Raw genomic sequence first — 27,891 nt, 5'->3', positions numbered from 1 at the left:
TTGGTTTATAAACAGTCACAGGATTTATTGAGATAAATACAAATAGAAAGTTACATAGATTCTCTATTCTGACAAATGACACTTCCAGAGTGTCCCCACTTACTTGAGCTCTAAACACCACTGCGCACAAACACAGCCGCCACTGGGCAGCACCCTGCCCTGTGCCAAGTGTGTCTCGTACTGAGATTCCAGCGAGCCTCAACTCTGAGCAACATTACTAACATGCTTTGGATTATAAGTGCTTGATAATTTCCTATAGCATCCAAGCAATATTGCACCCACTAACATTATTTGCATGTTCCTTAGCTCGAAGTGTTTAAAAGTGATGTTCTTGCTGCTGTTGTGGATCAACTACCTAACTTTGCTCCATCTGGCTTTTTAAATACATATTTTTGCATAATTTAAACCACCCAGAGAATTGTATGTGAACACACCGCTTTACTCATCATTGCATACATTTGTCTAGTACAAGACGTAAAGTGCGGTCTTTAGTCATGCTGAAATCATTTCTAGTTTAAAATTAAACCAAGAAAGACAAACCTTGTGGAGGGTAAATCTGTTTAACAGACCTGCACATTGTCTACAAAAAACCCACCCCAAAACTATGATGTCCCCCATTGGTGCATGCAACTCTAGAGTTTTAACAAAAGTTTTTAAATGCTCTACTGAAATCATAAATCAAAGCAGACATGATTTCTGGAGCCTGAGAGGTACCAAAATATTGCTAAAAACAAAGAACTTCATTTAGCCTTTTAGTGTACTTCTATAGCTGATGGCTTACTGTTTACACATATTCTAATTAAAAACTTAGTGAACACTAGCCAAACATGCTAAAACATATAAAAGTTTGTGTTTTCCAGTGGATTATTGCAAGTAAAGGTAACTATTTAAGATTATCTGACAAACAGAAACCTGGGTTGGGTTAATGTTCAAAGTATTTAATTTATATACAGTACATTTCAAACATACTTACATATACACACACTTAAAATTTGTTCAGTGCTGAGAAATTTAATGAACTGATAATAAAAAACAGAAGTAAAACCTTGTCAGAAAGGCCTTAGAAAATCTGAACTGTTAGAAAACACCAGTACAATGCCAGCATTAGAAAAAGACATTAGAACTAGAAAACATTAACTTCAGGGGTCTTTGTTAAGAAATTGCAATCATAAAAAGTCTGTACTGAAGAAGTATTTGTTTTAAATTATAAAAAAATTGTAAAAAATTAAATGTAGAATGTTGCAGAATTTACAGAGTTTATATTGTTTGCTGTAACAGCCGTGGTATATTTCTGCCTGCAACTTCCAAAAACGCGTTTTGTGATCTCACAAGAAAACAATTTGTTACAAATACTGTACATATTATAATACAAGACTAGTTAAACTTATACAAAACTGAGCCCTCCAAAAATACAGAACCCAGCTGAGGAACCTACTTGCTGTATTGCAGACAAGCCAGATTTAAAACAAAAAAGAAAAAAGTAATTTCTGTAAAAACCTTCACTCATGTGAACTACTTACTAGTGTAATAGTGAAATAAGGGGAAATATTTACACAGGTCTATTTATGATTAAGTATTGTCTTCACAGAGAGAAAGCAACTGTTATCACATGAAACCATTTCTTTAATATTTAAGCTTTAGTTTTTGAACAGGACAAAGTTCCAATCCACAATCTAAAAAAAGACTTCTTTTTTTCCCAGGCCCCACATTATCTGCAGATTTGGGACACAACAGAAGACAGGATCCACCAAAAAGTGTTAGCTTTATAGTTTTTCAAACTGGTTAGAAGCCATCTGATTTTATTAACAGAAATTTGTTCTATCTGTATGTTCTTTCTTCTGAAAGACCTGTTTAAATACACACAAGACATCCTACTTAAGTGCCTCAGTAACCTTGATTTGTTGTTTGCTCCAACCATTACCATACAATGAAGTTAGAGGAAACTGCATCACCACCCTTCCCTGAACATCTGTTATTTGGGGTTTTTCAGAGTTTAGAGGTCCTTTGTTTCTTAGGAACAAAGTAGCGGGCTGCTTGGGATTTGAACACTGGACAGTTAAAAGGTGTTTTTTAAATAAGGTGTGTATGTAAAACAAAAACTTAAGCCTGTAAATTCTGTAATACCCTTCTACAGATACAGCACGTGTTGCAGGAACTGAATCCCTTAAACGAAGTGAACTTTGCTAGGGCAGAATAAGCAATTTTGAGTTTAGTAAATTTACAGCCTACCTACCACTCTGAGAGCCAGCAGTAACGGAAAGAGACAGTTAACACCTGTAAGGGTGTAGCTCAGAAATAACAAATTAATAGAAAAGTCACAATATACAAAGAGTCCTAAGCCCTCTGTGCTTTGAAAAATATCACATTAAGTAAACATGAACCATGCCTTAATTCTAGCAAAGTAACTACTTCGCAAAATGAAATGATTTTTGAGCTTTTTCCCACTGATACAGAATTAAGTTCTTCTTTGTTTTTTGTTAAAATTCAAAACTATTTACATATATACATATTTTTCAGTTAAAATTCAATACTTGAAACAATAAAAAAACCCTACAATTTCTTTCCTCACAAAGAAGTGAGGAAAGAATATCTTCATGTAAGTTTGCTATAATCAGGTTTTAAGATTTAGAAACCATTTTAAGATTGTAGCAGACTACTACTGGAAATGTTTTGTTAAAAAATGAAATATGAACTGAAACACTGAGTATGGTGTAAGACTTCACATACAATACTTAACTGCAGGTGAGATCAGAGTTATCACCCACATTTACATAGAAAAAACCAAAAGGAATTACTCATGCATATCAGACAAACACACAGCTGTAGATGAAGCGTAGTCATGAAGATCATAACATTTCTCAATAGATCCTTTCCAGCTCAAGGAGGTAACAAAAACCTCCTTATTTGTCCACTTTATTCATACTAACTACAAACATAAGGTGAATAACCATTTTGATGTTCAGTGTTTACTGCAGAACACCACATCAGTTTTGTTTTTCAATGGTAGTATTGTCCATGTTACCCTGTTTCAGTTTTATGGTGGCAAAGAAGGACACATCTTGATCTCTGTCTGATTGCAGGGCTAGAATGGTCTCTTCTGCAGCTTCTAGATGAGGATTGCCAACGCTTTTAAAATAAGCTAGAATAAGGGGAGAGAAAGACAATTTCAATCAAAGCCAAAAGAATAAACTCTAGGGTGTAAATAGTGCAGAAATACAGAGTATGCCAAAAACATTGGAGTATCTCATCCAATTTATAAGCTCCTTAGAGAAACTACAGGAAGCTAGAGAAGCTGACAGAGAAAGAGAACTATGCTACTTCTTACTCATCCGATTAGGTACTTAAATATTTTAAGAGAAATTCTTTTTGCTGAGCCCTAAATGGAAATGTATCAAGTAGAAGCAAGCCCAGGAAGCTGCCACTGTACAATGCATTACAAAGCATTCTCTGTACTTCATTCTGAAAAGAGGTAGGAGAAGAGATTTCTGTGCATCTTCCTTTGATTAAACAGAAATCAGCTGATTTTTTTTGTTGTTAAGGAATTGTAATACAGGAAATGGTAGCAGCACACAAAATTACATTCTCTGCTAGTACAGCTGCTAGCTTAAGACTGAAACAACAAAGCAAACCACTTCAGAAAGAGGTATAACACTTCACCTGAAGGACCTCAAAGACGACTGCTTCATTAACATAAAGGTTTGAAATACAACAAAATAACCTAATGGGTAATTTAAGAAAAACTTAATTTACCAAACCCGGCAGCAGCAGCGGCTGCTCTGAACAAGGGCGCGGCCGCCCCCTACCGGCTGTGCCACGCCACCCGCCCGGCCCCGGCTCGGGCTTTAGACGCAACATCGCCATGACAGCACAGAATTCCGTTTTCAGTAAAAACAGAACCAAACAGCCTTTTACCAGTTGAACCAGTTTATGAAGAACTGCACTGGCAAAGGCAAGACAGCATTCGTGAGACGTTGGTTCTGTCAGAGGAAACGAACGAGCACACCTTTCTCCAGCAAGGTCTGCCGAAGAGCCTTGGCGAGCAGAACCCTGACGTTCGGCACAGGATCTGAGGCAAGGCTTAAGAGACTGGGGAGTAGGTGCTCAACAAACTGGTCGACAGGCATACATTCTTCTTCCACTACAGCCTACAAGATAAACACACAATATGAGAAAGCAAGATTTATGTTAAAAATAGTTAGCCATTCCTTTCCTTCTTGTCCTTAATCTGGCCTGTTTTAAAAGAAGTCAGTGTTTGACTCTGAACAAATACACCCTATGTTGGCAAAATAATTACAGCCTTTGAAATACTGTTATGAAAACATATCTTTCCATTCTAAGGTTATCTAAAGATGACTCAACAAGAACAGGTAACTTTTTCAACTCTTGTAGGAAATACCGCTCTCGCCTGTCATCGCCCTTTGCCCCTCAACACTCCAGCCCTGCTCCTCACGGCTACTGAAGTATTTTGGTTTGGAGGGGGTTGGGTAAGTGGAAATCAAGAGGGAAACAGCTGCTGACATCTACCACCCACTGGTAGTTTGAAGAGCTCTTGTGAACCTTTATCCTAGCATGTCAAAGTATTACAAAATACATCTGTTTAGGACTTAATTCTTGACTTTGTAACCAGGATACCAGAAAGTACAAGGATCGGCTAACTTCAGCTGGAGGCACAGACCAAATCAAGGACCACAGCTTCAAAACTGGACAGCCAGATGCTACTACTGAGACCAGGGCAGCTCTGCCACCGTCTTCTGTCAACGCACAGAATCACAGAACCAAAAAAACCACCAGTCCAAATTTCAATTTTGCCCAAATTGCTGAAAAGCCCCAAACTGGTGACAAATTAAATGTACACAAAGAAACACCAAGAGAGAACATTCCAACCTGACAAATGAAGGCAAAAGCTTGTCTTCCAACCCACTTGGAGCAGTGACGAAACCTCACGACAAGTTCATTAATGAAATTTAATCCCAGTGCATTTGCATTGTTTGCGTAGAACTTCTGTAGAATTGCTACAACCTGGGAAGCAAAGGAAGAGGGAAGTGGAAAAGGAGGGAGGGAAAAAAAAAAGAAGAGCTGAGACTTAAGTTGTAGCCCTGAAAGTTAAAAAAAGCATCATTTCATTTGAATCCTATAAAGGGACATCAAAAACCGTATACAGTGTAATCAGCTGTGCTTGAACGATTTAATAAGTTACTGTGCTTATTCTGGAGAAAATAAAGCATAAGCTTTAAAAAAGCTGTTTGTTCAGGTGAAAGAAAAAAATCAAAAGAAATTAAATCAACCATTAAAATAATGCCCCTTTCCATGGTGCCATGAAGAAGCAGAGATTGAAGGAATCTGTCTACTCATTCAGGACACCCATAGGATAATGGCATTATCATTAAGTTCACAATAGATTAAGTCAACTTTGAGGAAAGATCAGTAATTTTTTTATTTTTTTTCCCCCCCAAACTGGGGTAAGAACTCCAAAGTCTTCTATATCCTGGTTTTCATCCAGTTGAAAACACATCTGTCATTCACATAACTAAAATCTTTCTCTGTTGGTTTTATCTGTGCAAGTCTGACAACTCAAAGTATCTTTTAAAGTTTTCATTTCACTTTTTTCCATATTGTTTACCATGTTTATCAAAAGATATCTGTATTCACATTACTTGTCTGAAATAGAACAGTTATTTCAGGTATGCCTCTCAAGGATCATTTTCCTCCTCCCCTGCCAGGAAGTGACCTAAACCCCCTACCAGTTTGAAGGAGATCCACCGAACTTCTGAAACTTTATCAGAGCAGAGAGTTAGTGCAATATGTCTTAAGTAGTCATAGACATCATTGGGATTGTAGAGTTCCAGTATCAGGATCAGCTGCCTGAAACACAAAGGAAGTGATTAAGTCTTGTTAGTGCAACACTAACCTGCTCCAATTATACCATCTGGTAAACGCAGGGAAGGATCAGTTTGGAGCCTCGGAAATACCATGGTTATCGCAAAGCACTCGAACAATCTGCTCTTTACTTTACAAAGGTGTGCACATGCATTAAAGAGGTACATGCTTTAATCCATCAAGGAGTCCAAGAGAAACTTTTAGCCAAACTAGGTGTACCAATGAATCAAAACTACCCCAAATAACAAAAAAGCTACAAACAGAAGTACAATGAAAAGTTTCTTTGCAATTTCAGACCAGTATCCTGTACATTCTTGCAAAGTAAAAGTGAAAGATTAATTTCAGTGTAGAAATCTGCATTTCAGAAAGTCGTTTCTATCTCAGAACTGCACAGAACTCCCTCTAGCCACACCACTGCGGGTAGTCACCAGCAGCTGTGCACAGCCCAGCCACAAAGTGACAGCTCTCCACTAGATGTCAGGGAACCGCCACACAACACTTGGAGTGAGGTTTGGTTTGTTGCGCCAAGCTACAAAGGGAGAGTAAATCCTCAATAGCCCAAACAAAGCAACCAGATAAACATGAAGATCAGATTTTAGGTGCAAACTATGCCTACAAGCATTCTTCGGGTGCTTCAAATATCAACAGGGCTTGTAGAAAAAGAATTGTGGGATGTTACTCTATCTCCATTACACACAGAGTCATATAGAAAAAACAAATGAATAAGTTTTTAAGAACTAGTTTTCCATATGCATTAGAAAAATGACTTTGCACATACATTTCACTGATTTGTACAAGGCAGTCTAGAACTGAATAAAATCTGAACCCTTGCTAAGTAGTATGTATCAGATTGTCACATTTCATAAGGCGCAAGCGAACCAGATCTCCATTTTAGTATAATCACAAGCATTTAAGTTTCAGTCATGTTTGATTACAACACAACTTGCCAAAAAAAAAAAAAACAGAACCCAAAAAACCCTAAACAGCCAGTGGCTTTTAAGATAAGTTCCTTAATAAAGAATGGTCATGATCTTTTAGCTCTTAATTAGCGTGTGCTAACTTCTAAATGTAATTACCTATTTCCGAGTTAGTAATATAGATTAAAAATCAGAAGTTAATAAAATTACATACTCTGCCAGCTCGTAACGGAACCTCCAGTTCCTGCTGTTATCAGTCACCACAAATTCCTGAAGTTGGTAAAGATACTCCCGCCTTTTGTCTGCATGAAGTAACTAAAGGAAAAACGTTACTAGTATAAAACTGATAAAATTCAATACTTGCAGTTCTCTGGTGTATTATTCTATTCATACTTAAGTGCATTTTCCTACTTGGAAGCAAGTGATCATTCACAAGATGCTGACTAAAAACTGCACACAATCAGCTGAGTGCCTGGACACACAAGACTGACATCGAAATGTACATTACCATCACTTCTGCAGGGGCACCCATCAAAGCAGCATCTCTGGGCATACGACTGAGCAACCAAAAACTAAGGATTTGCGTTTATTATGCAGCAGCCCATCAGGATCTGCTCTCATTCTCTCCCAGCCCCAAATACAAACTGCTCATGGTTCAACTTTCCAGCTGGACTGCACAAAATATTAATTCCTTTACAACAGTTGCAGCATTTACAACCACTTTACAATGGGTTTTCAGTTTTGGTATTTTGTTAGGATATGAGAAAGAAGCAAGGGACCTTAAAAAAAAGCAAGACATACACACAAAATAGCACTACTGCACAAAACTACATGTGCAATTACAGATTGATACTGGCACATCTCATTAGAAAACTCTCTTAATATAATGGAGTCAGAAAAATTTATCTTGAGAAATTAAATTACACTTTCCTACCTTCAGAAAGTCATACAGATGTTTAAGGACACCAATACGCACTTCATCCAGATCTTTCAAGAATCCATTGAAAATTGGCACCAGATCAGCAGCTGTTAGCTGATCCCCCAGAATAACTGCTAGTTCATGTATGGAGAAAGCTAGCGTCCGACGTACCTTCCACTGGGAATAGTTTAAGAAGGGAATTAGATTAGCACTGTAACTAAACCAGAGAAGCTTTTGAACTATGCCTGTGTCAGGACAAAGAGCAGAAGAAACAGGCCCAGTTAAACAGCAGTAGAAAATGTTAGTCTTATTTATGAAGTTTGATTTAAATCTTAAATTTTGTATTTGTAGTGGACATTTAATCCCTTATAAGAAAGCATACAATGTTATAACTTCAGTGCAAAAAACTGAACAAAAGAAGCTACTCAAAATTCTGATACACTATTAAACCCCCCCCCCCCTTTTTTTTTTACCTGTACATCTGAGGCCAGTGTCTCATATGTGTCTTTCAGGCAGTGCCAGTTCTGCCTGCCCAGTGTTAAGGCCACCCCAGGAAGACTATAGGCACAGTGCTTGGCTATCTCAGTATCAACAGTCTGGGCTCGAGCTGGGTCGGTCATTGACAAGTACTGGTCTAATAAAGGTTGAGGTATGATATCCTATAGATAGAGACAGTACATCAGCAACACACACTTTATTTTTTAAGATCCTAAGAAAGAAAATACACCTGTTGCACTACAGTATTCTCTTGCTACTAACCATTTGGCAGCTAAACACAGAGGCAGGACCTCCTTTTCATGGGCTAGCTTTACCAAGTGTAAATGACTCCTAGTTATTTGTCCTCTCATCAGGATAGAGCAGTCAAAGAACAGTAATTGTTACTTTATCAACATGTTGCATCAAGCCAAACTGAAAATTTCTTCTTTGCTTCTTTACAGACAGTAAATCCAGTGACAAAACAGTCAGTGCCTCCCTTGGTTGTACAGATTGCCTCTAAGGCACCAAACGGCAACAAAAATTTCTTAGCCTTCTGATTTAAGATAGAGTTTTCCTCAAATGCCCAGAGCATTTCTTCGTATTCTGCAACTCATCAACTGCAAAAGCTATCACTATGTAAGAGTAAGATGATCTGTACCCAGAGCATCTAACTGCTTTAGTAGAGCAATTTTAATCACCTGTAATTTTGACTTGTCATCTTCAAATGATGGATTATTTTCTTGCTCTTTCTTTAAAAATACAGTGGTTCCTCTCTGTTGTTCCTCAGAGTCCTGTAAAAGGACATACTAGCCAGTGAAATGAATTCGACTTACTGCTGTTTGGGGTATTTCAAAGCATCACACCACAGAACAAAGCAATTCAGACACAGAACAGCCTTTTACAGACAAAGCCTTATTCAGTGTGTTTATACAAGTACAAAAAGACAACAGAGTTGTACACCAGGACAAACACTATTAAGACCATAGCAGCAACAATGGGAACAGTAGTTAGATTTACTTCTAAAAAAACCAATTTAATTTAACACAATAAACCCAACATTCATACAGATTTTGGATGGTTACTTTTACTCCACTCTTAAATAGTTTTTCCTCTTGGCATGAATTTAAGTTGTATTAAACAAGGCAGCTTAGCAGTTGCTCCAAGTCAGTCAATACCATGATAAAAGTTTTACCTTATTTTCGAACATACAGCTGGAAACTCCCAAGCCTACTTACCACCTCTCCCCAAATATCAACAAACAACTTCAACAAAATTAAAAGGTGTGAAAGACCAAGAACATACAAATTTTGAAAGTTCACACAGTATTTTACATTTTAGTTCATACAGGTTTTATGCAGTTCATGCAGTCTTTGTTCATAGAAGAGAGCTTTTCTTTGTATTTCACAACTAGCTCCAGCAACATTAAATGTTGTGCAAACAATTCATTTCACTCCTATCTCTACAATCAAGAAATAGTAACCAGGAACTCTGCATGTGCCACCACCTGATTCAGTCTCATGTCTGAAGATAAAAGACTAATTTTAGATTCATTACAGGAAGATGTGAGACTGTACTTGGTACACTTCATCTGAAAAAACCTACAAGACTAATGAAAAACTTTAACTCTTTGGTAATTTGTGCGCAAACAGAAATAGTAGCCCTCGATAGATTTATTTTCCTTTTTTATTGCGTAGCAATGTTCAAAGGCTTTAGATCAGAAATGGGTCAGTTATGCCAGGGACTAGATGAACACAAACAGTACTTGACCTGGAGAACAATGCATACTTACTGTGCTTTTCAGTATACTGGTGGTACACTGGTCACTGATGTTATCCTGGGAGGCAGAGGATGAGAGACTGTCTTCCTCCACTCGGCTGCAGGTAGCATCTGAAACAGCCATTTCATCTGAAACACTTCTGTTCTGAAGTTTGCCACTGCTTTCTTCAATTTTTCTGGTCTCATAGTCACCAACAGAATCAAACTGAGCAGCTCTGAGAGCAGCAGACAACACTTGGACCTGAGCTGTTTAAAGAAAAAGATGACTATTTAGTCTCCCTTCTGCACTTAAAAGCATTAAACTTGTAATTAGTAAATCTAAAACCTTAAAAAGCCCAGAGCTTTTTTCTGAGCTGCACAGAAATGGCGTATTACCAAACATTTGGTCTTGGAAAGAAAATGCCCATTAATTTCTGATGGTTTTGTGGAAGACTAAGAGCAATGATTTGGATGTACTAACATTTTCAGCAGAAGTAGTCTACCAGTATCTGCTACCGAAAGATATTTCTAATAATCCACTGTAACGAGACACCACAGCATACTGGCTCACCTCCTATTCTTCATACTGTCAAACATTTTAATACAAATTCTTTTGATAAATTTGTTAATTGCTTCAACTGCTTGGAAAAGGCATCAATACACATTTAAAACGTTTCTGAGAAAAACTCTATCCAGAGTAGGGAAATAGTCAAACCATCGCTGAACAGTTTTGCAGAAGTAGATAGAAAACAAAAAGTCAGGTTTACCACTGTATCACCAATGAAGTTAGGACAAACTGTACTGGTGCATTATGCTACATTGCTGCTAGAAACAGGAAGTTCCTAAGAGTTCAGAATGCAGAAACTATCATAGCTACGTCTGCACAAACCTATAGCAAGTACAGTCTTAAGACAAAACATTAGAGCATATTTTAAAAATGAAGAACACTAGAATACTTTAGAAATAAGGGGAATGGACAGCTTAAAAAGGCAGAATGGATTACAAGCATATTTATAAATGTTGTAGCAGTTAACACAGGATGAAAACAGAAACTAACATACACATGTCCTTCTTCTGAGAGAAGAAGCAAGACTGTTCTGCTAAAGTCATGGAGAGGGAAGTGGGAGAAGTCTTCCTGATTTTCTCCCAAGCCTCTCCAAACCCCTCATTTCTCACTGTAATGCTGCCAAGCTAACTAACATGTCTCCATTTGTCTTAGTTCTACATAATGGGGTTTTTTTCTTTTTTCCAGTTGCTTTTACTCTCTGCTTTTTCTTTCCAACACTCATTTACACTTTTTCCCTCCTTTCATTCAATTTCCACTTTTCCCTTTACTGCTTGAAATTTTTTCACCCCTTCCTCTTTTCAATCTTTCCCTTTCTTTCTGATCCTTTGCCTCACACGTGAAAAATTTATTTTTCTGATACCTTTCCAAATGGCCATGGGGAGCCACCTAGATATGCCACATTGCCAGTCGGCTTACTACTTCAGCAAGGAATCCAAATGATGCTGCGGTTCCTGCAGATATGACTTTGCATGCAGAGAAAGGATGAATAAATGGGCAGATGAAACCTGCTAATTCACTACAGTACTTGAGACTTGGTGGAACAAGAAACTGAGTTGACTATAGATGACAGGAGGAATTTGGCCCAGGAAACACGTAAGCATCCCGCTATTAGGCTGTCAGCACTTCGGTATGTTCATCAATGGGCTTGTATGGGGAGGCTAACAAAGGATGACATGAAATTAGGGCCGTTCTCACTCAACCAAATACTAGACAAATTCAACTGGTAACAGGTAGATCTGTCCCTAAAACCACAATACTTACAGTACTTAAAGACAGTTTTAACTAATTTCAGCAAGCTCTCTTCCCTTTTGTACTTAGATCCAATTTATTTCTCACGTGAACAAGAGCCAGAACACTTCCCCAGCTCTTCTAGAAATAACCCAGGTCTTGTGAAAAAGGCCGTTGAATAACTTTCTACTATAATTTACTATTCAAAGAAGTCTTATCACCTGATGCACAACAAGCCAATTAAAATGCAGTCAAGGGTTTTGTAAAGGCCAAGAGAAAACCTGCTCAGAGAAAACACGATTTTACGGTTGGAGAGTCTCACCTTGAACATCGGGATCATCTATGTGCTCCTGTAAACTTTCTAGAACTTTTTTTATTTCACTACTAGCAACACAGTTATTACATGGCACAGAGCAGTTATCTTTGTACTTTTCAGTCTTGAATTGAAGCAACTCCAGATCCTGACTTATATCAGGCAGAGGAGGGCGCCAGTATAGAAAAGTATTAAATACATCCTCGGCAGACTGTAACCTTGAGCCTGTTCCAGGGAAACTGCTGTCCTTCGTGACTTCTATGACACCAGCAGCGACTTTGTCACCCTGAGACAACTGAGACACATCTTCTCCAGGATTGGTACAACAATCTGAACTTTCTTCCCATGTATCTTTGTTTAGGTTCTCAACTGAGAGCTTTGTATTAACTTCAGCTGAAGTCTCTTCGGTTGATGATTCTGGTTTGATTTCCATTGGTTGTTCTGAACTGGAAACAGACACACAGAATTATCCTAATCAAAGTCTGTAACAATACTTTTCAGTGAAATGCTTCATACGACAGCAACAACTACAGGAACTTATTTTCTCTGCAGAAAGACAAAAATCTATATTACAACTATGCTTTGCTTCACCAGTTTTCCCTTTACCCTCTCGTGAAGCCATCAAAGCAAATTTTTCAGTAATGTGGCCACACTCAGACACACACATGATCTCGCTCTTCACACCTTTTCTGGAACTATTTTCTCAAGTTGACATTTTTAGCCCTGAACAGCAATTAAAAGAATTATCTTCCTTCTGCCCCCTTCCACTATACCACATCTTTCCCATGACTTTACCTGGACAATGTAGTGTTTGTACTGGAGGACATTAAAGTTATATTGTTGCTTGGCTGACAGGAATTGGAATTCACATCTTGCATCGATGGTCGGATACTCAGTGTCCCATCTTCCCGAATGTAAAGACCAGCACTTGAAGGGTTTGCAAAGGTAGAAATAAATGGGCCAAGAGACTGAAAAGCAGCCTGACGAACCTGTGATAGTATAAAGACAGCAGTCAACATTCACACAACTCCCAAAGAGTTAGTGCTGAAAAAGTTTTGTTCAATATTTTAGTAAAAACCAACTGCTTCTTACTAGAACAGCTTCATTTAATACCAGATATAACCAATTATCAATTACCGAGTAAGTGACACCTAAGCAAAGGGTGTTAGAATATTCAGCATGTATCTACAATCATAGTGAGGAAATTTTTTAAAAGTTATAAATTTGAAGGACATCACTGTCTACTTCAACTAATACCTTTAACAAGCCACCTATTCTCAGAAGGGTGTTTACACTTACAAAAAAATTATTGATACAAATTCTAAGTGCTGAGGGAGAGAGAGGAAAAATAGGATAATATCTTATTAGAGGAGATTAGATTTTAGTAGATTGGACTAATCCCAGCAAGTTTAGTTTAGAGAACTTGTAGGACGCACTCCTGATCTGCCCATTATTTGTGTATGATCTGCCTGGGAATATGCAGCAATTAGAAGGAGTTACTTACCCATCTGCAAGTGTCACTAATGAGACTGATAAACAGTGGGGATAGTTTGCTTCTGCGAACTTCTGGGGATGTGGTGTAAGACACTGCCATAAAGCATTCAGCACAAGCTTTTCTCATTCCCCAAACGCTATCGGAACAGAGTTCAAAGAACTTGGGAATCTGCCAAATATAAGCAAAACTGAGACTAATTAAAGACTAAGCAGACATCAGCAACTTACTATCAAGGTATTTGGAAACTGGAGACAGTAACAACTCAAGAGAGAATCAAATGAGTGAACAATAGAAGAAACCGAGACAGGTTAAAAACATATTAATTGAAGAAATTGGAAAACTATCCGTCTGCCTTTTACTTCATTTGGATTTTGCGTATAACTATATACACTAGGAAAAAATAGAAATAATTATTAATGGCCTATTTTTCCTGGAATTGTAACTTGACTGATTACCTAGTTCAGCGAAAAAAAAGAAAGAGTCAGTAATTCTGAAGTGTGTGGGTATATATATATCTATATATATCTATCTGTTGTCAGTTAGATTTTTAAAAATGTTTTGCAGAACAAGAACATTCCATTTCTATTCATTTCTGGTTTTGCTATATAATTGCAACCAAAGCCTTCGCCAAGTCAATTAAAAAAATGCACGCACACCAATTAATTTACAGAGAAGACAATAAAAGAACTCATTATTAAACTTTTTGAACTGAGAAATACAAGTCTTGCAAATGGATTTTGATTTTTACATACCAGCAGTCTTTCTGTGGCTTCTTGCCCAACTGCATTACAAATGTCACCAAAATTAGCTGCACAAATCTAAGAAATAAAAAGAGTCATGAATAACATCCTGGCTCTCTCAAGTGATTAGTTTTATTATCACCTTCACCATGCATTATTTATGCCATGTAACAACTGCATGTTTCACTGTTCAAATTTCAGCCATGTAACTACATCCTGTAATATTAACTCATCCTGAACAAAGACTCATTAGAGCAAGCAATAAAGGTTTCTGCATGAAGAGCATCATCTACTTCAGTAATCATTAAAAGAGACTAATAAGCCTAATTGAAAGTTTAAATTACTTTGAACAGCAGCTGTCAAAACCAAAGCAGACTAAAATACAGTACTAGGGTCAGGACTTAGGTGTACTGACAGAACTATCTTTGCTATGGCTGAGACTGGCTTAAGTACTTTGCTGAAGCAATGTTTAATCACAGTCTCAAGTTAGTGCCATTTACAGTACATTACAGACTGTATAATTAAGACAAAAGGGATATTCTCTCATGTTGGAAAAAGATGTTGCCAAAACCTGAAATCAATTAAGACAGGACCATGTTAATGTACAATTTATTCATTCTGTATGTTTACTGAGAAGGCTATAACGCAGCTCAAATTCCAACAAGTGCAGCTTATGTTAAGGACCAAGTGGAAGTGCTGCATGACCCTTAAGTCTAGTCAAATATTTTAAGTCTTCTTATGTTACAAGTTTGCTTTTGTACTCTTACATGAATTGAAATAAGTCTTACACTTTTTAGATTTCTCCTTTCAATAATACCAGATGTTATTTTATTTTTTTAAAAAAGAAATGATGTCTCAAATATCTACTGCTTTTGAATTTCTGGTTTCAAAATAAGATGACGGAGATCAGGCAACTTGTTTGCATCTTATAACCAAGCATAGTAGCTTAAAAAAAACGTCATGCAAAACTATTAAACATGCAAGATCAGTTTAAATGCTACACTTAAGCTATTCACTAAGAACTGTTATCTATTTTTTTACTAAGCTACGGGAACTGTAATCATGTCAATAAATTAAAACTGCTCTTCCAAACTCGTTCAAAGTTCATCTGCTAAAGTTATGACTAAATTACTCAGGAACACATCTGAACAGCAACATGCAAATTAACTTTTTAAGTGGTTTAAGGTTGAAAACACACCAACCTTTCGGACTTGAAACAACTTCCCATCACTGCACAGTTCACAGAAACGAGGAAGCAGCATGTGCTCAACTGTTGATCTGCTCAACATAGAAGCCATTTTACATATTATCTAAAAACCAAGAAGAGGATATGTGTAAGGAAAGTGACATAGCTTGTGAGCACAGCCAAATATTCCTCCTAAAAATTACTTCCGAGAGCAAGAGAGCAACTACCATCAGATTTAACTGCTACACATTATTTGTCTTTTCATACATCACTTAAGTACAACTATAGCTTTTATTTAAAAATCATTCTACGCCACTGTGCCTGAACATTTCTGCACATAATTAACTGCTTTTATCCAGTTAAACTTTATTAATAAATGGATTTTCAAGGTGTCTTACAACATGATATACACTGATATTTTGTACAGAGAAGACAAAAGTTCCATTGCACTAGCTAGCATACCAAATCACACTCTTTAAGCATATTAGAACTATCTCAAGCCCCTTGGCGTTAATAGGGCTGTTCAGATACTTAACAACAAGCACAGTCCCAGCCCATTACAGGCTCAGACAACATGACTAAATAAAAGTTTGCCATACAACAGAAAAGGGACTGTAAAACAAACTAGTTATATATGTGAGTTAATGCACACTTTACAGGAATCATCCTCAAATATTAGGAGTCAAAATCACAGCATAATTCAAGTTAGTAATATGCTCATTAGTTCAGCTTTCTTTGAGGAACTGTTAATTTTAACCACATTACAAACCATGTTTTTGATGTGAAAATCAGGTGCTTTGGACTGTATGTTTTCTTTCAGCTTCCACTTTGTTGGATAATTTGCTGTAACTCCTATTTGCAACAGTAAAAAGGAAGGGGCTCCCATGCACCTTTCTACTCAACTGTTCTGCCTGCAGCACCAGGAAATTAATGCTTACACAAGTGTTGTCTGATTAACAGTACTCATCTTGTCATTTTTATTTTTCCAAAATTACTGAAGCTTTCTACCTCTACAAAAACAAGATTTATTTGTAGAAACGTTTGCTTTCTTAATTAGAATGCTAAATAAGCACCATTCAAGGCCTTTCCCACAAATTTTAAGACTCCTAAAAGGCATCTGGTGCTCACATGTCACCCTGGAAAACTGCCTAAGCAATACCCAACTCTCAAACAAAAGAAAAATCTAGTTAGTAAAACTATTTTACAGATCGAGTGTCAAATATCCATGCTGAAATATAATTACACACCAGCACTCTTCTGTGGAGTCAACTAATTTCTTGAAAGTGAACAGGGAATTTTTTTTTCAAAACGCTTAAGAATTAAGATCAGGTCATCATTCACACTTTTACAACATTACTGTGAAACCTGGTAGAGCAAATGTAAAGAAACTGTTGGAGAACGTAACAGCCTTAACAAGAATTAGAACAAGGCTGCCAAGAACCAATTGTATTTTAAAGTTTTTTGGCTACCATTTTGACAACCATTTAGCATCCTGAAGTATAAAGATGGTCTCTTTAAACCTGATCTTTTCAAAAAGTCAGAATAAAAATTAAAGATCTGTTGTATTAAACTAAAAATTCAAATATGTTAACAAATAAACACAAAAGGTTTGATTGCTTATTTTATTTAATGTCAGCATTACTGCTGGACCTCATCTTAATTACTGTTATAAATGAAAAGGAGTGGTAGTTCTTGTTACTGCTCAATTGAAGTACTCAATACATCATCAACCATCTATAGGAAAAAGCCTCTCATCATTTTGATAAGAATTACTGAGTTTGAAGATCTGACACATTACATTTTTAAGCATACAATAACATTCTTGTTCCCAGTTACTGTACTATATAGCTCAATTCTCAAAAAGATTCCTCAAGCACTTCATTGACACAGAAGCCCAGATTTCTTCATCACACAAAAGGTATAGATAGGACCTGGAGAAAGCCTACCCAAAGTACCTCTACACTCAGCTTAAAGCATCAGTAAATAGTACTTGGTCCAACAGTAATCAGGACAACCTTCCTTTCTTCTTGAATTCAATTAAGATAATTTTTAACTTCTCAATAAGGTGCATCAAGTCCTGACCCTGTTCAAATTCTTTGAGAATTCACATTGTTTCAGTGGTGCTCAACACTACAAATGACAAAGAAACCTACAGATTCAAGGCTTAACAGCTTGACATACTTCAGCTTCAACTGTATCAAATCATCAGGTTCTCAACTCACAGCAGAGCGACTAACAAATAGAGAAGGAATAAAACAAACTGAAATAGTAATGCTATAGAAAGGTTAAGTTCAATCATTAATGTAAAGCTCTCAGGACATTAAGAAAGCAAGGACAACTTTTATTTTCTGGGTTTTATGCTCATGAAAATCTCACACAAATTTGTTATATTCTAAAAGAGCTTCATAGTAGCAGTGCCAAAAGATAGAGAACAAAAGCGATTAAAAAAAGTAAAATCTTCCACATTCACTTACATTCACAGCTTCCACCTTGTACTCATCATCACTGTCAGGAGCAGAGAGGTCCAACAGAATTGGACACACTTTATTTTCAATGTCACTCTGAGCAACAAGATCTTGTTCTAGCAGTATAAGCAGTGCTTCTTGACCTGCCTTTCTAACCTAGTAACACGAACAAGCAGAACAAAGAAGTACATCACTATAAAAACAACATTTACTGATATGAGAACCACAGAAGGCATGTTTTCAGTGAACACAGGTACAAGTTAAAAAAAACAGAAAAGCCTCTTCATTTTAATACTAGAAGGAATTAGTAATAAATACTAAAGTTTAATATAATTTTTAGGTGACATTTCATCAAATTCTGAGGAGAAACCAAAAGATGAAGCACAAGACAGGACTTGTAAGTCATGACTCCTGTAACAGACTGCGTCAATATGCTGCTAGGCAAATCCTCTAAGTTCTCTATTATCTGCTAAGGAAAGTATAAAAAAAAATTATTCAGACCTCCCCAGCAAAGTGTACTGAAACCAATAAACACAAAGCACTACATAAGAGTTAGGTATCAATGAACACGGAATTTCCTATTATCTCTTCCTCATGCCTTAAATTCACTGAACCACACAGATTTTTCTAATGGTTCAACTCACATTGTCTGTTTTTCCTACCTGATTGTTTACATCTGTGAGGTATCTCACTACTATGGGCATAAGGTATTCAAAAAATGCTGTTGGGAATTTTGGTCGACTTTCTTGCAGAAAAATGGCAATAGGAGGTATTTGTTCCATCAGCTCTGTACGCACAGTTGGTTCTAGTAATAAAAAGAAAGTCAAAACTACATCAGTAAATATGAAATTAAGATCAAGTACCTTAAGAAAAAAGTAGCATTTTTTTGTTTAATGCTTTAACAACAGAGGAAAACAAAAATACTTAAAGAAGTAACACCACTGAGATTGCCTATTCTTAAAGGAAGCAAAACAAAATAGAACAGCCTTACATACACCATCACAGTACAGAGACTTGGGATCAGTTCCCAAATAAATCATATAAAATAAGAGCACTAGCTAGAAAACCCAATCACCATGAATGTATCCGCATGAAGTATTAAAACACACAACTGTTCTATGCCACAATGTATGTCTAGATGTAACAAATTCCTTGAAAAAAAATATTACTTCGGGCCCTATACTAGGTAAGAGCCTTTCATTCATACACCTACCATACAAAATACTTCAAAAACAGAAAAAAAAATAATCTTGTTTTCACTAAGAGATATTGCTGTTGGATGATTTAGTTTCTCTAGTTCCTCATTGCCTTCTCAAAAACTAAAATTATTACCGTCTATATTGCAGCTTATGTAAAATAAGTTACAGAAATGTGAAAAAAAGCCACTTTCAAACCTGCATCTTCAGAGAGCCTGACCACTATTTCCATTACAGTCAGGAAGTCTTCTTCATTATTACTGAAATCTCGAAAGACATCCAAAAGACCTCTGGCAATAATTTGCCTGTGGAGTGAACAACATATTAATTGCCTTAATATCCTGCCAATAGTATGCAAGGGGAACTTATCAAATGTAAATGGGCACCTTAAAAAAAGATCAAGTTCTTCTCTGAACATTCAGTTATACAGTTTCAGTTATACAGTTTCTCCATATCCCAACAAAACCAAGATGGGAGTCGAGAGATCTTATTCAGATAACCAAGAATGAAAACCTCCTTTTATGGAAGTGTTATACACAAGTTACTCAAACAGAAATAGTATCAGTCATGTGCTTAGGAGAATAATAACAGAACTAGTGACACCTTAACATCCACAGTGCTATCAGACTCAGTCATCATCAAGTGTGGCTGTTGCACCCTTACCTGTTAAATATGTTATCACTGAAGGCATATTTTTCTAGACGAGCCAGTGGAGTTAAGTTATCCTGTCCAGGAATATCCAAGAATGCCGTTATCCTCATGCTATCACAGTCTGGTCCATAATCTTCAAACCCAACTTGAAAGACAAGAAGAGTAACCAAAAACAAAAAAACAAAAACAAGAGTTAGCGAGACATGTTACAGTGTAAAATACACTATACCAATAGCTCTACTTCTTTTTAGAACTATTCTTCAAGGTATCTGTACATCACTGGAAAGGGCTTACAAAAAAACCATAAAAACTTAAGTTGTACCTAACAAAGTCAAGAGCAACACTTGCATATAGACCTGTAAATTCAAGCTTTGAAATTTAATTCATTTTAACTGTCATAAAATCCTTGGCTTTAAACACATTTGACTTCACAATTTGAGAGGCTTATCCACATGCATTATGAGTTAAGTGGGCTCAGCTGACAAAATTGCATGACACAAACTGACCAATGCATTCAAAAGGAAAGTAAGTCCCATTAAAAGAAGCTGAAATTTTAACAATGACAGAAATTCCCGAACTGTATTACTTTAAAACAGCAAATTCTTGGGTCTGTTACAAAGTTACCAAGGTACACTTTTCTCACTGTAGTGTGCCAGGTTTGTGTGTGCTGGGGTTTTTGGTATTAGGAGAGAGGGCTACAGCAGTGGTCCCCTGTGAAAAGCTTCTTGAAGCTCCCCTGGCTCGAAGCTGGACCCCTCTGCACCAAGGCCGAGCCAATTAGTGATGGTGGTTGTGCCTCTGTGATAACGTATTTAAGAAGGGGAACCTGGGAGGAGGAGTTGGACTTGCGAGGAGTTGCAAGTAGAACACCTATGTGAACACCAAAGTCAGTGGAAGAAAGGAGGAGGAAGAAGGGGGTGTGCACCAGTGCAGAGAGCCCCTGGCAGCCCGTGGGGAGAGGGCAGGCTGTCCCCCTGCCACCCATGGGGGTCACTGGTGAAGCAGATGCCAACCTGCAGCCTGTGGAGGACCCCACACCGGAGCAGGGGGCTGTGCCTGAAGAAGGCCGGGACTCTGAGGGAAGAAGCCTCCACTGCTGTAGTTGGGTGCTGGGAGGACTGCAACAGGCAGGAAGGATCCACGCTGGAGCATCTCAGGAAGAATGCATCCCATGGGAAGGGCTCATGTCAGAGAAAGCTTGTGGACTGTCTCCCGTGAGAGGGGCACCATGTGGGAGCAGAGGAGAAAACAAGGAGTCCTCCCCCTGAGGACAATTGAGCTGTGGGACCGACCTCACCTCCCCATTCCCTGCCCCCTGTGTGTGTTGGGGGTGGGGGGGGGGGGAGGTAGAGAAATTGGGAGCAAAATTAAGCCTGGGAAGAAGGTGTGGAAAGGTGTTTTTAAGATGTGGTAATGCTTCTTACTGTCCTACTCTGTTAAGTGTGGTTGTTGTTAGTGTTTGAATTAAATTGACATTCTTTTTCCTCCCCTCATGAATCTGTCTTTTTTTCCTGTGACAGTAATGGGCGAGACATCCCTCTCTGTCCTTATCTCAGTTCCTGAGCCTTTTGCTTTATTTTCTCTTCCCCATGCCTGAGGGGGAAGGGGTGAGCAAGCAGCTGCATGGTGCTCAGTTGCCCTCTGGGCTCAAACTACAACAGTAGTTACTGTGCTCCATAGATCTAAATCAGACTGGTAGCTTTAGGAAAAACTTCAACTTTACCTTACTTGTGAACAGACTGGGAGCTTTCTACTGCAGACCTACCAACTACAGACATTCCCATGTAAACCTACTCTTTCCTAGATTTTTTTTGTACTTGTAGCTTCAGACTTTTAACCAAATATTAGCATACCAACTGTTAAAGTTTGCCTCACCAAGTGTTACAGTCACCTAATCCAGTAACATGCACTTGATTAGATTATAGGCAAAAAGACTGAAGAGGAAAGGGAATAGGATAATTTTGCTGCCAATTTTTTTTTTTTTTTAAATCCTTCATCCTTAAAACAAAGACAGTGAAATAACATCCCTGCAACACATAAATCTTTTACACAAATTCTCTCATTTCAGCAATGGATATAGGAACACACTCAGCAACCAAATCTACAGGAAGAGTTGCACTAGAGTGTTCCTGCTCTGGGTTTACAACTTCTTAAGCACTCCTAGAATTATGCACACTTCATTCAAATAAATAATATAGCAACTGTGATCATACTTAAGTACATGCAAATTGTGCCAATATAACTGCTCATATGCAAGAAGTAGTCTCAAACCAGCATGTGTGCTGAGAGTGACAGACACTGAAGACAACAAACCAGTTTCTGACTTGGCAGGACACAATATTAGGTATTTAAATCAGTAAAAAAGCAGAACTGATAATAACTTGAAAGCACAATGACAAGCCAAATAGGTTGTATTCGAAACTGTGCCTATGAGACTATATATAATCTAGGCACTCTAGGTTATGCCTCTACAGGCAGAAACCTTCTGTCTACAGGCAGTGGAATGTACATGGTGCCACCATCCTAAAAAACAGCAGAGCTTTGGCTGAATATCTAAAAGCAAACCAGGACTAGTTTCATTTATAGCAACTGTTTCCCCTGTTTGTAAAGTGGGAAGAACAGGAACATCCTCTCCCACTGACACTCTGAAGATTAAGAAATGTCTACGTGAAGTACTACATAATCCCTATCTTCAGTATTCTGGTTTAATAACAAAAAAATTACAGTCCTTCCCAATATGTCATCCCAATCAGTACAAAGCTTTTGCAAATCTTAAAGGAAGGTCTGTATTATTTCATAATGCACTCTGAAACTGTCAGTAGGCTAAATTATGTGTATATGTAATCCCACGATCTCCGATATAACAACTTCTTCAGGATTGAAGTGCCCTACTTTAATCAGAATAACTGAGCTTCAGCTTTACCCTCACTCTTACTTTACCAGTTTTATATTACAAACACTCTTCCCTAAAGAATACCTTAATCTGAGAAGCAGCACAGTGAACTTTGGCTCTAGACTACATTAATATCCACAATAAATCACTTTTTAGATTAAAAAAATCCTCTATTACTGAGAGGTACCAAACCTCAGCTTTTTCTTACAGAAAAATTCCTATTTCACATATAAAACTCTGCTTTCCAATTATTTAACATGAGCCAAAACATTCTCAGAAATACAGTTCATTTAAAGAAGAAATCATCTGAACATACTTGGAGCAAAATATTATACCCGGGTCTTCAGGAAAAAAATTAAAAAGCAGGTTAGTTTAAGAAAGCACAGTCTCCAAGGAACGCAGCTGAAAGCAATTCTGAATTCTGCTGTTCTTGCAGACAATATGCTCTGACCCACAAGTTCAACAGGATTCAAACAGAAGAAAGCTGTGGGATTAGAGTAAATGTTCACATTTCAAATGTATGCATAGATACTACAAGTGAACCCACATCTACATGACCAGAAACATATGCTAATTATTCATGGCTTTTTACAATGACTATGTATTGTACTGACACCCTTATTTCCATTCAACTGTCATTATTATTTCTAGTGGCTGCTCTTTATGTATTTTTAAGTTCTGTCAGGTTTCAAACATTTACCTGCACAAGTGTATATAATTTATATTGCACAGATCTGTCAGGGATTGATCTGTCCACATGCTCTAGGGCTAGCTTCTAGCTTTCCTACCAAGCATAGTATCTGAAGATGTAGCATCCAGTATTTGCTGCTTCAAAAGAAACCTACTGCACCACTGAAAGCTCACAGGAAGTTATACAGTGCAGGCAGAATTGTGGATTTCCTTTCTGAGGTTGCAACAAACTCTCCATACACAAACCCAGCTCTGACCATCCTATACCTATGCAATTATAATATATAGATATTTTTAAATCCACACAGATCAGACACTTTCACTAGGTAATTTTTTGAGGCTAGCCACCTGTTACAGAAAGAAAGATTTATTAGGGCTTAAAAAAAATCAATATACTTGCCTTGAACTTTATCTAGTGCCCACCTGTTCTTGAATTAAGAAACAGTTTAAAAATGAAGGCTCTCATCAGTTCATTTAAAATATTTCAGAATTCCTACCAATTAAAATGACACTAAAGTAAATCTCAATTCTAAGTTTGACTACAATACTACACCTGGGACTAATTTTGTAAACATCATGAACATGCTTAATTTTACTACTTGGAGTAGTTCTATTATTCATTTAAATTAGCTAAGCACACACCAGTGCTTCTAGGGCCAGAGGGAAAACGGAGCAAACTACTTATGCTCAGGATCAAGAGAGTTAAATACCTAAAATTTTTTCCACACACACTCAGCACACATAAGTAAGGAATAGTCATGGCAGAACCCATTTTGTCTCCTCTTAAGAACTTTCATTTTCTTTCTCCATAAAATAAGAAGTCATAGGTACTTACAAGTCTCAGAATACACCAGAGTACTATAAAGTAAATTTCAGAAAAATGACTATTTCTTAACTTGTCTAATGTTCTTTCATAGGTGAATCAAACATTCAGTATTTTTCCCTCTAATGATATTAAACAAGCAAGCTTGAAATCTGTCCACCCATAAACAAGAATAAATATGACAGTATTCACAGCTGAGCTTGAGTTCACCATGCCTTCCTTTGACCTAGACTCAAAAGCTGCTTAGAGCCTGTAAGAACACCTACAGGGTCACAGGATTTAACTATGCAATTCAACATCATTAGCTAGCATCACTATCCACTTTTCCAATACAAAACAGTAAATACTAGTGCAGAGTGCAATGATTTCATGAGCTCAAGAAGGTAATTTCTCTCATGCTTTTTTTAGAGGGAAAAACAATTTTTAAAATACATTTTCTTTAGCTTAATTACGCCCTTTGTAAAATATTTTTTCAGACGATCCAATATCTTACCCTTACAAAAAACAGGTTTCAAACTGTATTCAATGAATTTAGGTAGATTTTATTACAGCTTCTCCCCATATTCAGAGGAACCCTGCAGACCTTCCATTTGTTTCAATGGAATTGATCTTCAATGTGCGTAACACTATTTCACCAATTCAGTTAAGTAAAAATCCAGTTCCAGTGATCTATTCCACTGAGATTTTCCTAAAATGCATCACAAACTCTTTGCTAGACTAGTCACTAGATTAGCACAACAGTGTCTCAGCCTAGATTGAACATTGCTGTAACACAAATAGAAGATAGCTTTCAACGTCGTAATTCTAAATGCATTATCAAATTAATGAACTTAAAGACTAATTTTAAATCATAAAGTAAGATTTCAATAGTGCTCTAAAATATACATTTATTTACATGCTCATCCTGAAACAAATTTTAAGTGACCCATATAAAAAGCTTATTAGTTACTAGTTATGGCAAAACCTTCTTTATCTGAATGTTCTTACAAACTTCATGACTCAAACTGGAGTTTTGCCTACAAGCACCAAACTCCTTAATCGACTTACCAGACAAATCCGTTACTCACAGTCTCAACAGAACAGCCAAAGACTGAATGCTAATGGAGAATGAACACTTAATTCCTAGTGATGGTCACCCCTGGTTCAAGGCCAAGACCCATAACAGAACACTACAGGAAGTTTGCATTAATTTTCACTGCTTTACACACTCAGCAAACAGAACTCAAGTAACATGCTAGTTTTGGGTTTGGCGATTTGGAAGAAAATTGGAAAGGGAACTGGGAACAATTCAGAAAGACCCAATCAATTCAAATAGCGAAGCATTCATTAGCACTATCAAGGGTTTTATTTTTTCTTTTTTTATTAGCGCAGAGAAAAATATTTTAAACTCTTAAAAAGGTACTACAGCAACAACTCTTGCAGTTCTTCTGCTAGAGGAAGTCACCGCAAAATAGTCTTTAAATCAGCATAAGCACACTGAAATGTTTCAGCTCACGTTCTGCTCAACACATACATGCTTTTTGTCATCTACAGTGATGACTTCTAACAAACTTCTTACATTTACTTCCTGCAGCAAGCAATAACCTTTAGTACCTTTTTTGAATCAACTTCTTACAGTGTTATCAAAACTTTAAATCCCTATTTATTAAATACATGTATTTCAAGTACTATCCTCCACACTACTACTTCTTAGATTTCTAGCTTTTCAAATAGATAACTGTATTAGGAAGATGCTTTTTAATTACAGTTTTAAATTCATTAAGATTCAGAGTTACAATTTATCTATATAATAGAAATGTTAAAGATGTTCTCAAATACACAAAAATATAAGCATAAAATGAACCAGGAACTCTTACATACACAGTTAATCTCATCATTTATACATCGCAAAAGATCCCAAACTTTTCTTTCTAAAACAAAATACAAACATCTCTTTTTTCTGCTACCTACTTGTGAAATGCAGAAACCTCAAAGACTTGGAGCAACTAACAAAATCCCACTGAACGACCTCCTGCCCGCAGAGGCAATGTCCCCGTGCCTCTTTCCAATGGAATACTTTAGATCTCACTTGTACTCTAACATTTCCCTGGTGTTTCCGAAGTCCACCTTCTTCCTAAATTAGCTTATTCATGCTAAATTAGGGGCAGGGGATATCCATCTGTTACACATTTTCAAGTACTGTTAAATAATAATGGTCTTGTACTAAACAAATAGAACATCTCACAACAAACAAATTCAAGTATCACTTTTCATTTTTTTTAATAGAAAAGTCAATCCAGCATCCCAAGTGCCAATGAAACCACCCCACATATACCCCTGCTTTCTAACGCAATACAAGTTCTTGTAATTATTAGATTTATCTCAAGTAACAGCTCTTACCAAGCTGTCTGATAGGTGTTCAGCTCTACTCCTGTAACACAACTCTGGACTATACCAGCTTGAGGTGGAGCTGTTGCCTGGTCTAGGACCTGCGACACAGCACTTAGCCTAAAACCACTGACTTGTGTTAGCCAACCGCAGTACATACAACGGCGGTTTTTCTTTTATTCCCGCTTCCGAGGTGCACACCCAGCCACCACTACAACGTCCCGCTGAGGCTGTGCCGCAGGGATGCGGGGACGGCGGAACACACGGCATCCTCCGCAGCCTCTACAGCATTTAAAAGTCTGACCCGCTGGAGCTACCGCAGCTACGAAATCGCTCGGCTGCTCTAGGCTGATTTCCACCGACACAACAGCGGAGCTAATCCCCTAAATCACCGCCGGCCAGACCCGTTTTCCTCTCCCAGAGATTCACCGCGGGCTATTGTTGGAGATGCTGTTTACACTGAAGCCAGCGGTCCAGCGGCCATTGGACACAGCGAGGATGGTCTCTGGGAAGGCCGGTTTCCAGACACCGCCCCGGGCCTGCCTCCCGCCCGCGGGTCCCCCTTCCCCAGCGTGACAGCGGCTGCCCCCCAAAACCCCGCTTCAGGAGGCTGCCCATCCCTCGGCGGCTCCACCCCTCAGCCGGCACTTGAGGGCCTGTGAAACACCAGGTGAGGCGAGGGCCCGCGGCTGAGGGAGGGAGCGAGCCCACTTCCCCTGTCAGCAACGCGCTCCTGCAGACCCACAAATATCTTATTAACTCGTGAGCCCTAACGCCCTACAAGCCTTCACCTACCAGCACAAGCAGCCTCAAAGTCCTCCCCTCACCCTAACCGGGATAAAAACGCGGAGAGGGAAGGAGGGCAACAGAAGGACCCCGGGGTGGGAGAGCGGAGGATGGCCTAAATATGGAGCAAAAAAATAAAAAAACAGTTACTCACAATCATCTAAGTCATCCTGCAAATCCACAAAATACAAAGGGATCCCTACAAACAAAAACAGAAGAGAGATACCGGGGGGTTGGTTTCGGAGGGCTACAGCGAGGACGGCGGCAGCCCCAGACGAGCCGCCCCAGCACCCCCCGCCCGCCAGCCCGCCCGCCGGCCCCACTTACCGGCCATCTTGGAATGGACATGGGCGAGAAGGAGGAGGGGAGCGGGAGGGCAAAGGGAGGAGCCGCTGATACTTCCTGCCCCCGGGTCAGCCCTCACACAGCTGAAACGCGACCGGTTTAATAAACAGTCGCTACCAGGGGGTGGGGAGGGGCGCAAATCGCCCCTCAGCACCCGCCGTCGCCTCCTGAGAGGGAAAAAAACCGCGGCGGGCGGGGGTG

General features: G+C 38.2%; 1 protein-coding gene across 2 annotated transcripts; it reads right to left on the bottom strand.

The window, feature by feature from the left end:
• LOC141931367 (serine/threonine-protein phosphatase 4 regulatory subunit 1-like) lies at window positions 1–27,889 on the bottom strand. Of its 2 annotated transcripts, XM_074843388.1 has the most exons (20): window positions 27,673–27,889; window positions 27,500–27,544; window positions 19,799–19,931; window positions 19,334–19,440; window positions 18,602–18,744; window positions 17,949–18,095; window positions 15,491–15,598; window positions 14,301–14,366; window positions 13,558–13,716; window positions 12,849–13,042; window positions 12,063–12,499; window positions 9,980–10,212; window positions 8,889–8,981; window positions 8,187–8,372; window positions 7,729–7,890; window positions 7,009–7,109; window positions 5,742–5,862; window positions 4,885–5,019; window positions 4,004–4,145; window positions 1–3,139 (listed from the first exon to the last, which is right to left on the bottom strand). In XM_074843388.1, exons 1-20 carry the CDS (start codon window positions 27,677–27,679, stop codon window positions 2,985–2,987), a joined length of 2,874 nt encoding a protein of 957 aa, XP_074699489.1. In that variant the 5' UTR covers window positions 27,680–27,889; the 3' UTR covers window positions 1–2,984. The 2 variants fall into 2 exon arrangements, with proteins under 2 accessions (XP_074699489.1, XP_074699490.1); XM_074843389.1 differs by lacking the exon at window positions 27,500–27,544 and having other exon boundaries at window positions 27,673–27,882.
• Window positions 27,890–27,891: the final 2 nt, after the last annotated feature.

Source organism: Strix aluco, chromosome 17 (assembly GCF_031877795.1).
Source record: "Strix aluco isolate bStrAlu1 chromosome 17, bStrAlu1.hap1, whole genome shotgun sequence".
NCBI classification, from domain to species: Eukaryota; Metazoa; Chordata; class Aves; order Strigiformes; family Strigidae; genus Strix; species Strix aluco.
Note: the sequence above shows the minus strand (reverse complement) of the source record. Positions and strands in the feature narration are given on the sequence as shown.

Excerpts from the sequence above, each read along its gene's own strand:
- LOC141931367 (XM_074843388.1), bottom strand. Across the intron at positions 12,500-12,848 it reads ACAAACACTACATTGTCCAG|TTCAGAACAACCAATGGAAA; the intron begins GTAAAGTCATGG and ends GTCTGTTTCCAG. Across the intron at positions 3,140-4,003 it reads GCAGACCTTGCTGGAGAAAG|CTTATTTTAAAAGCGTTGGC; the intron begins GTGTGCTCGTTC and ends CCCTTATTCTAG.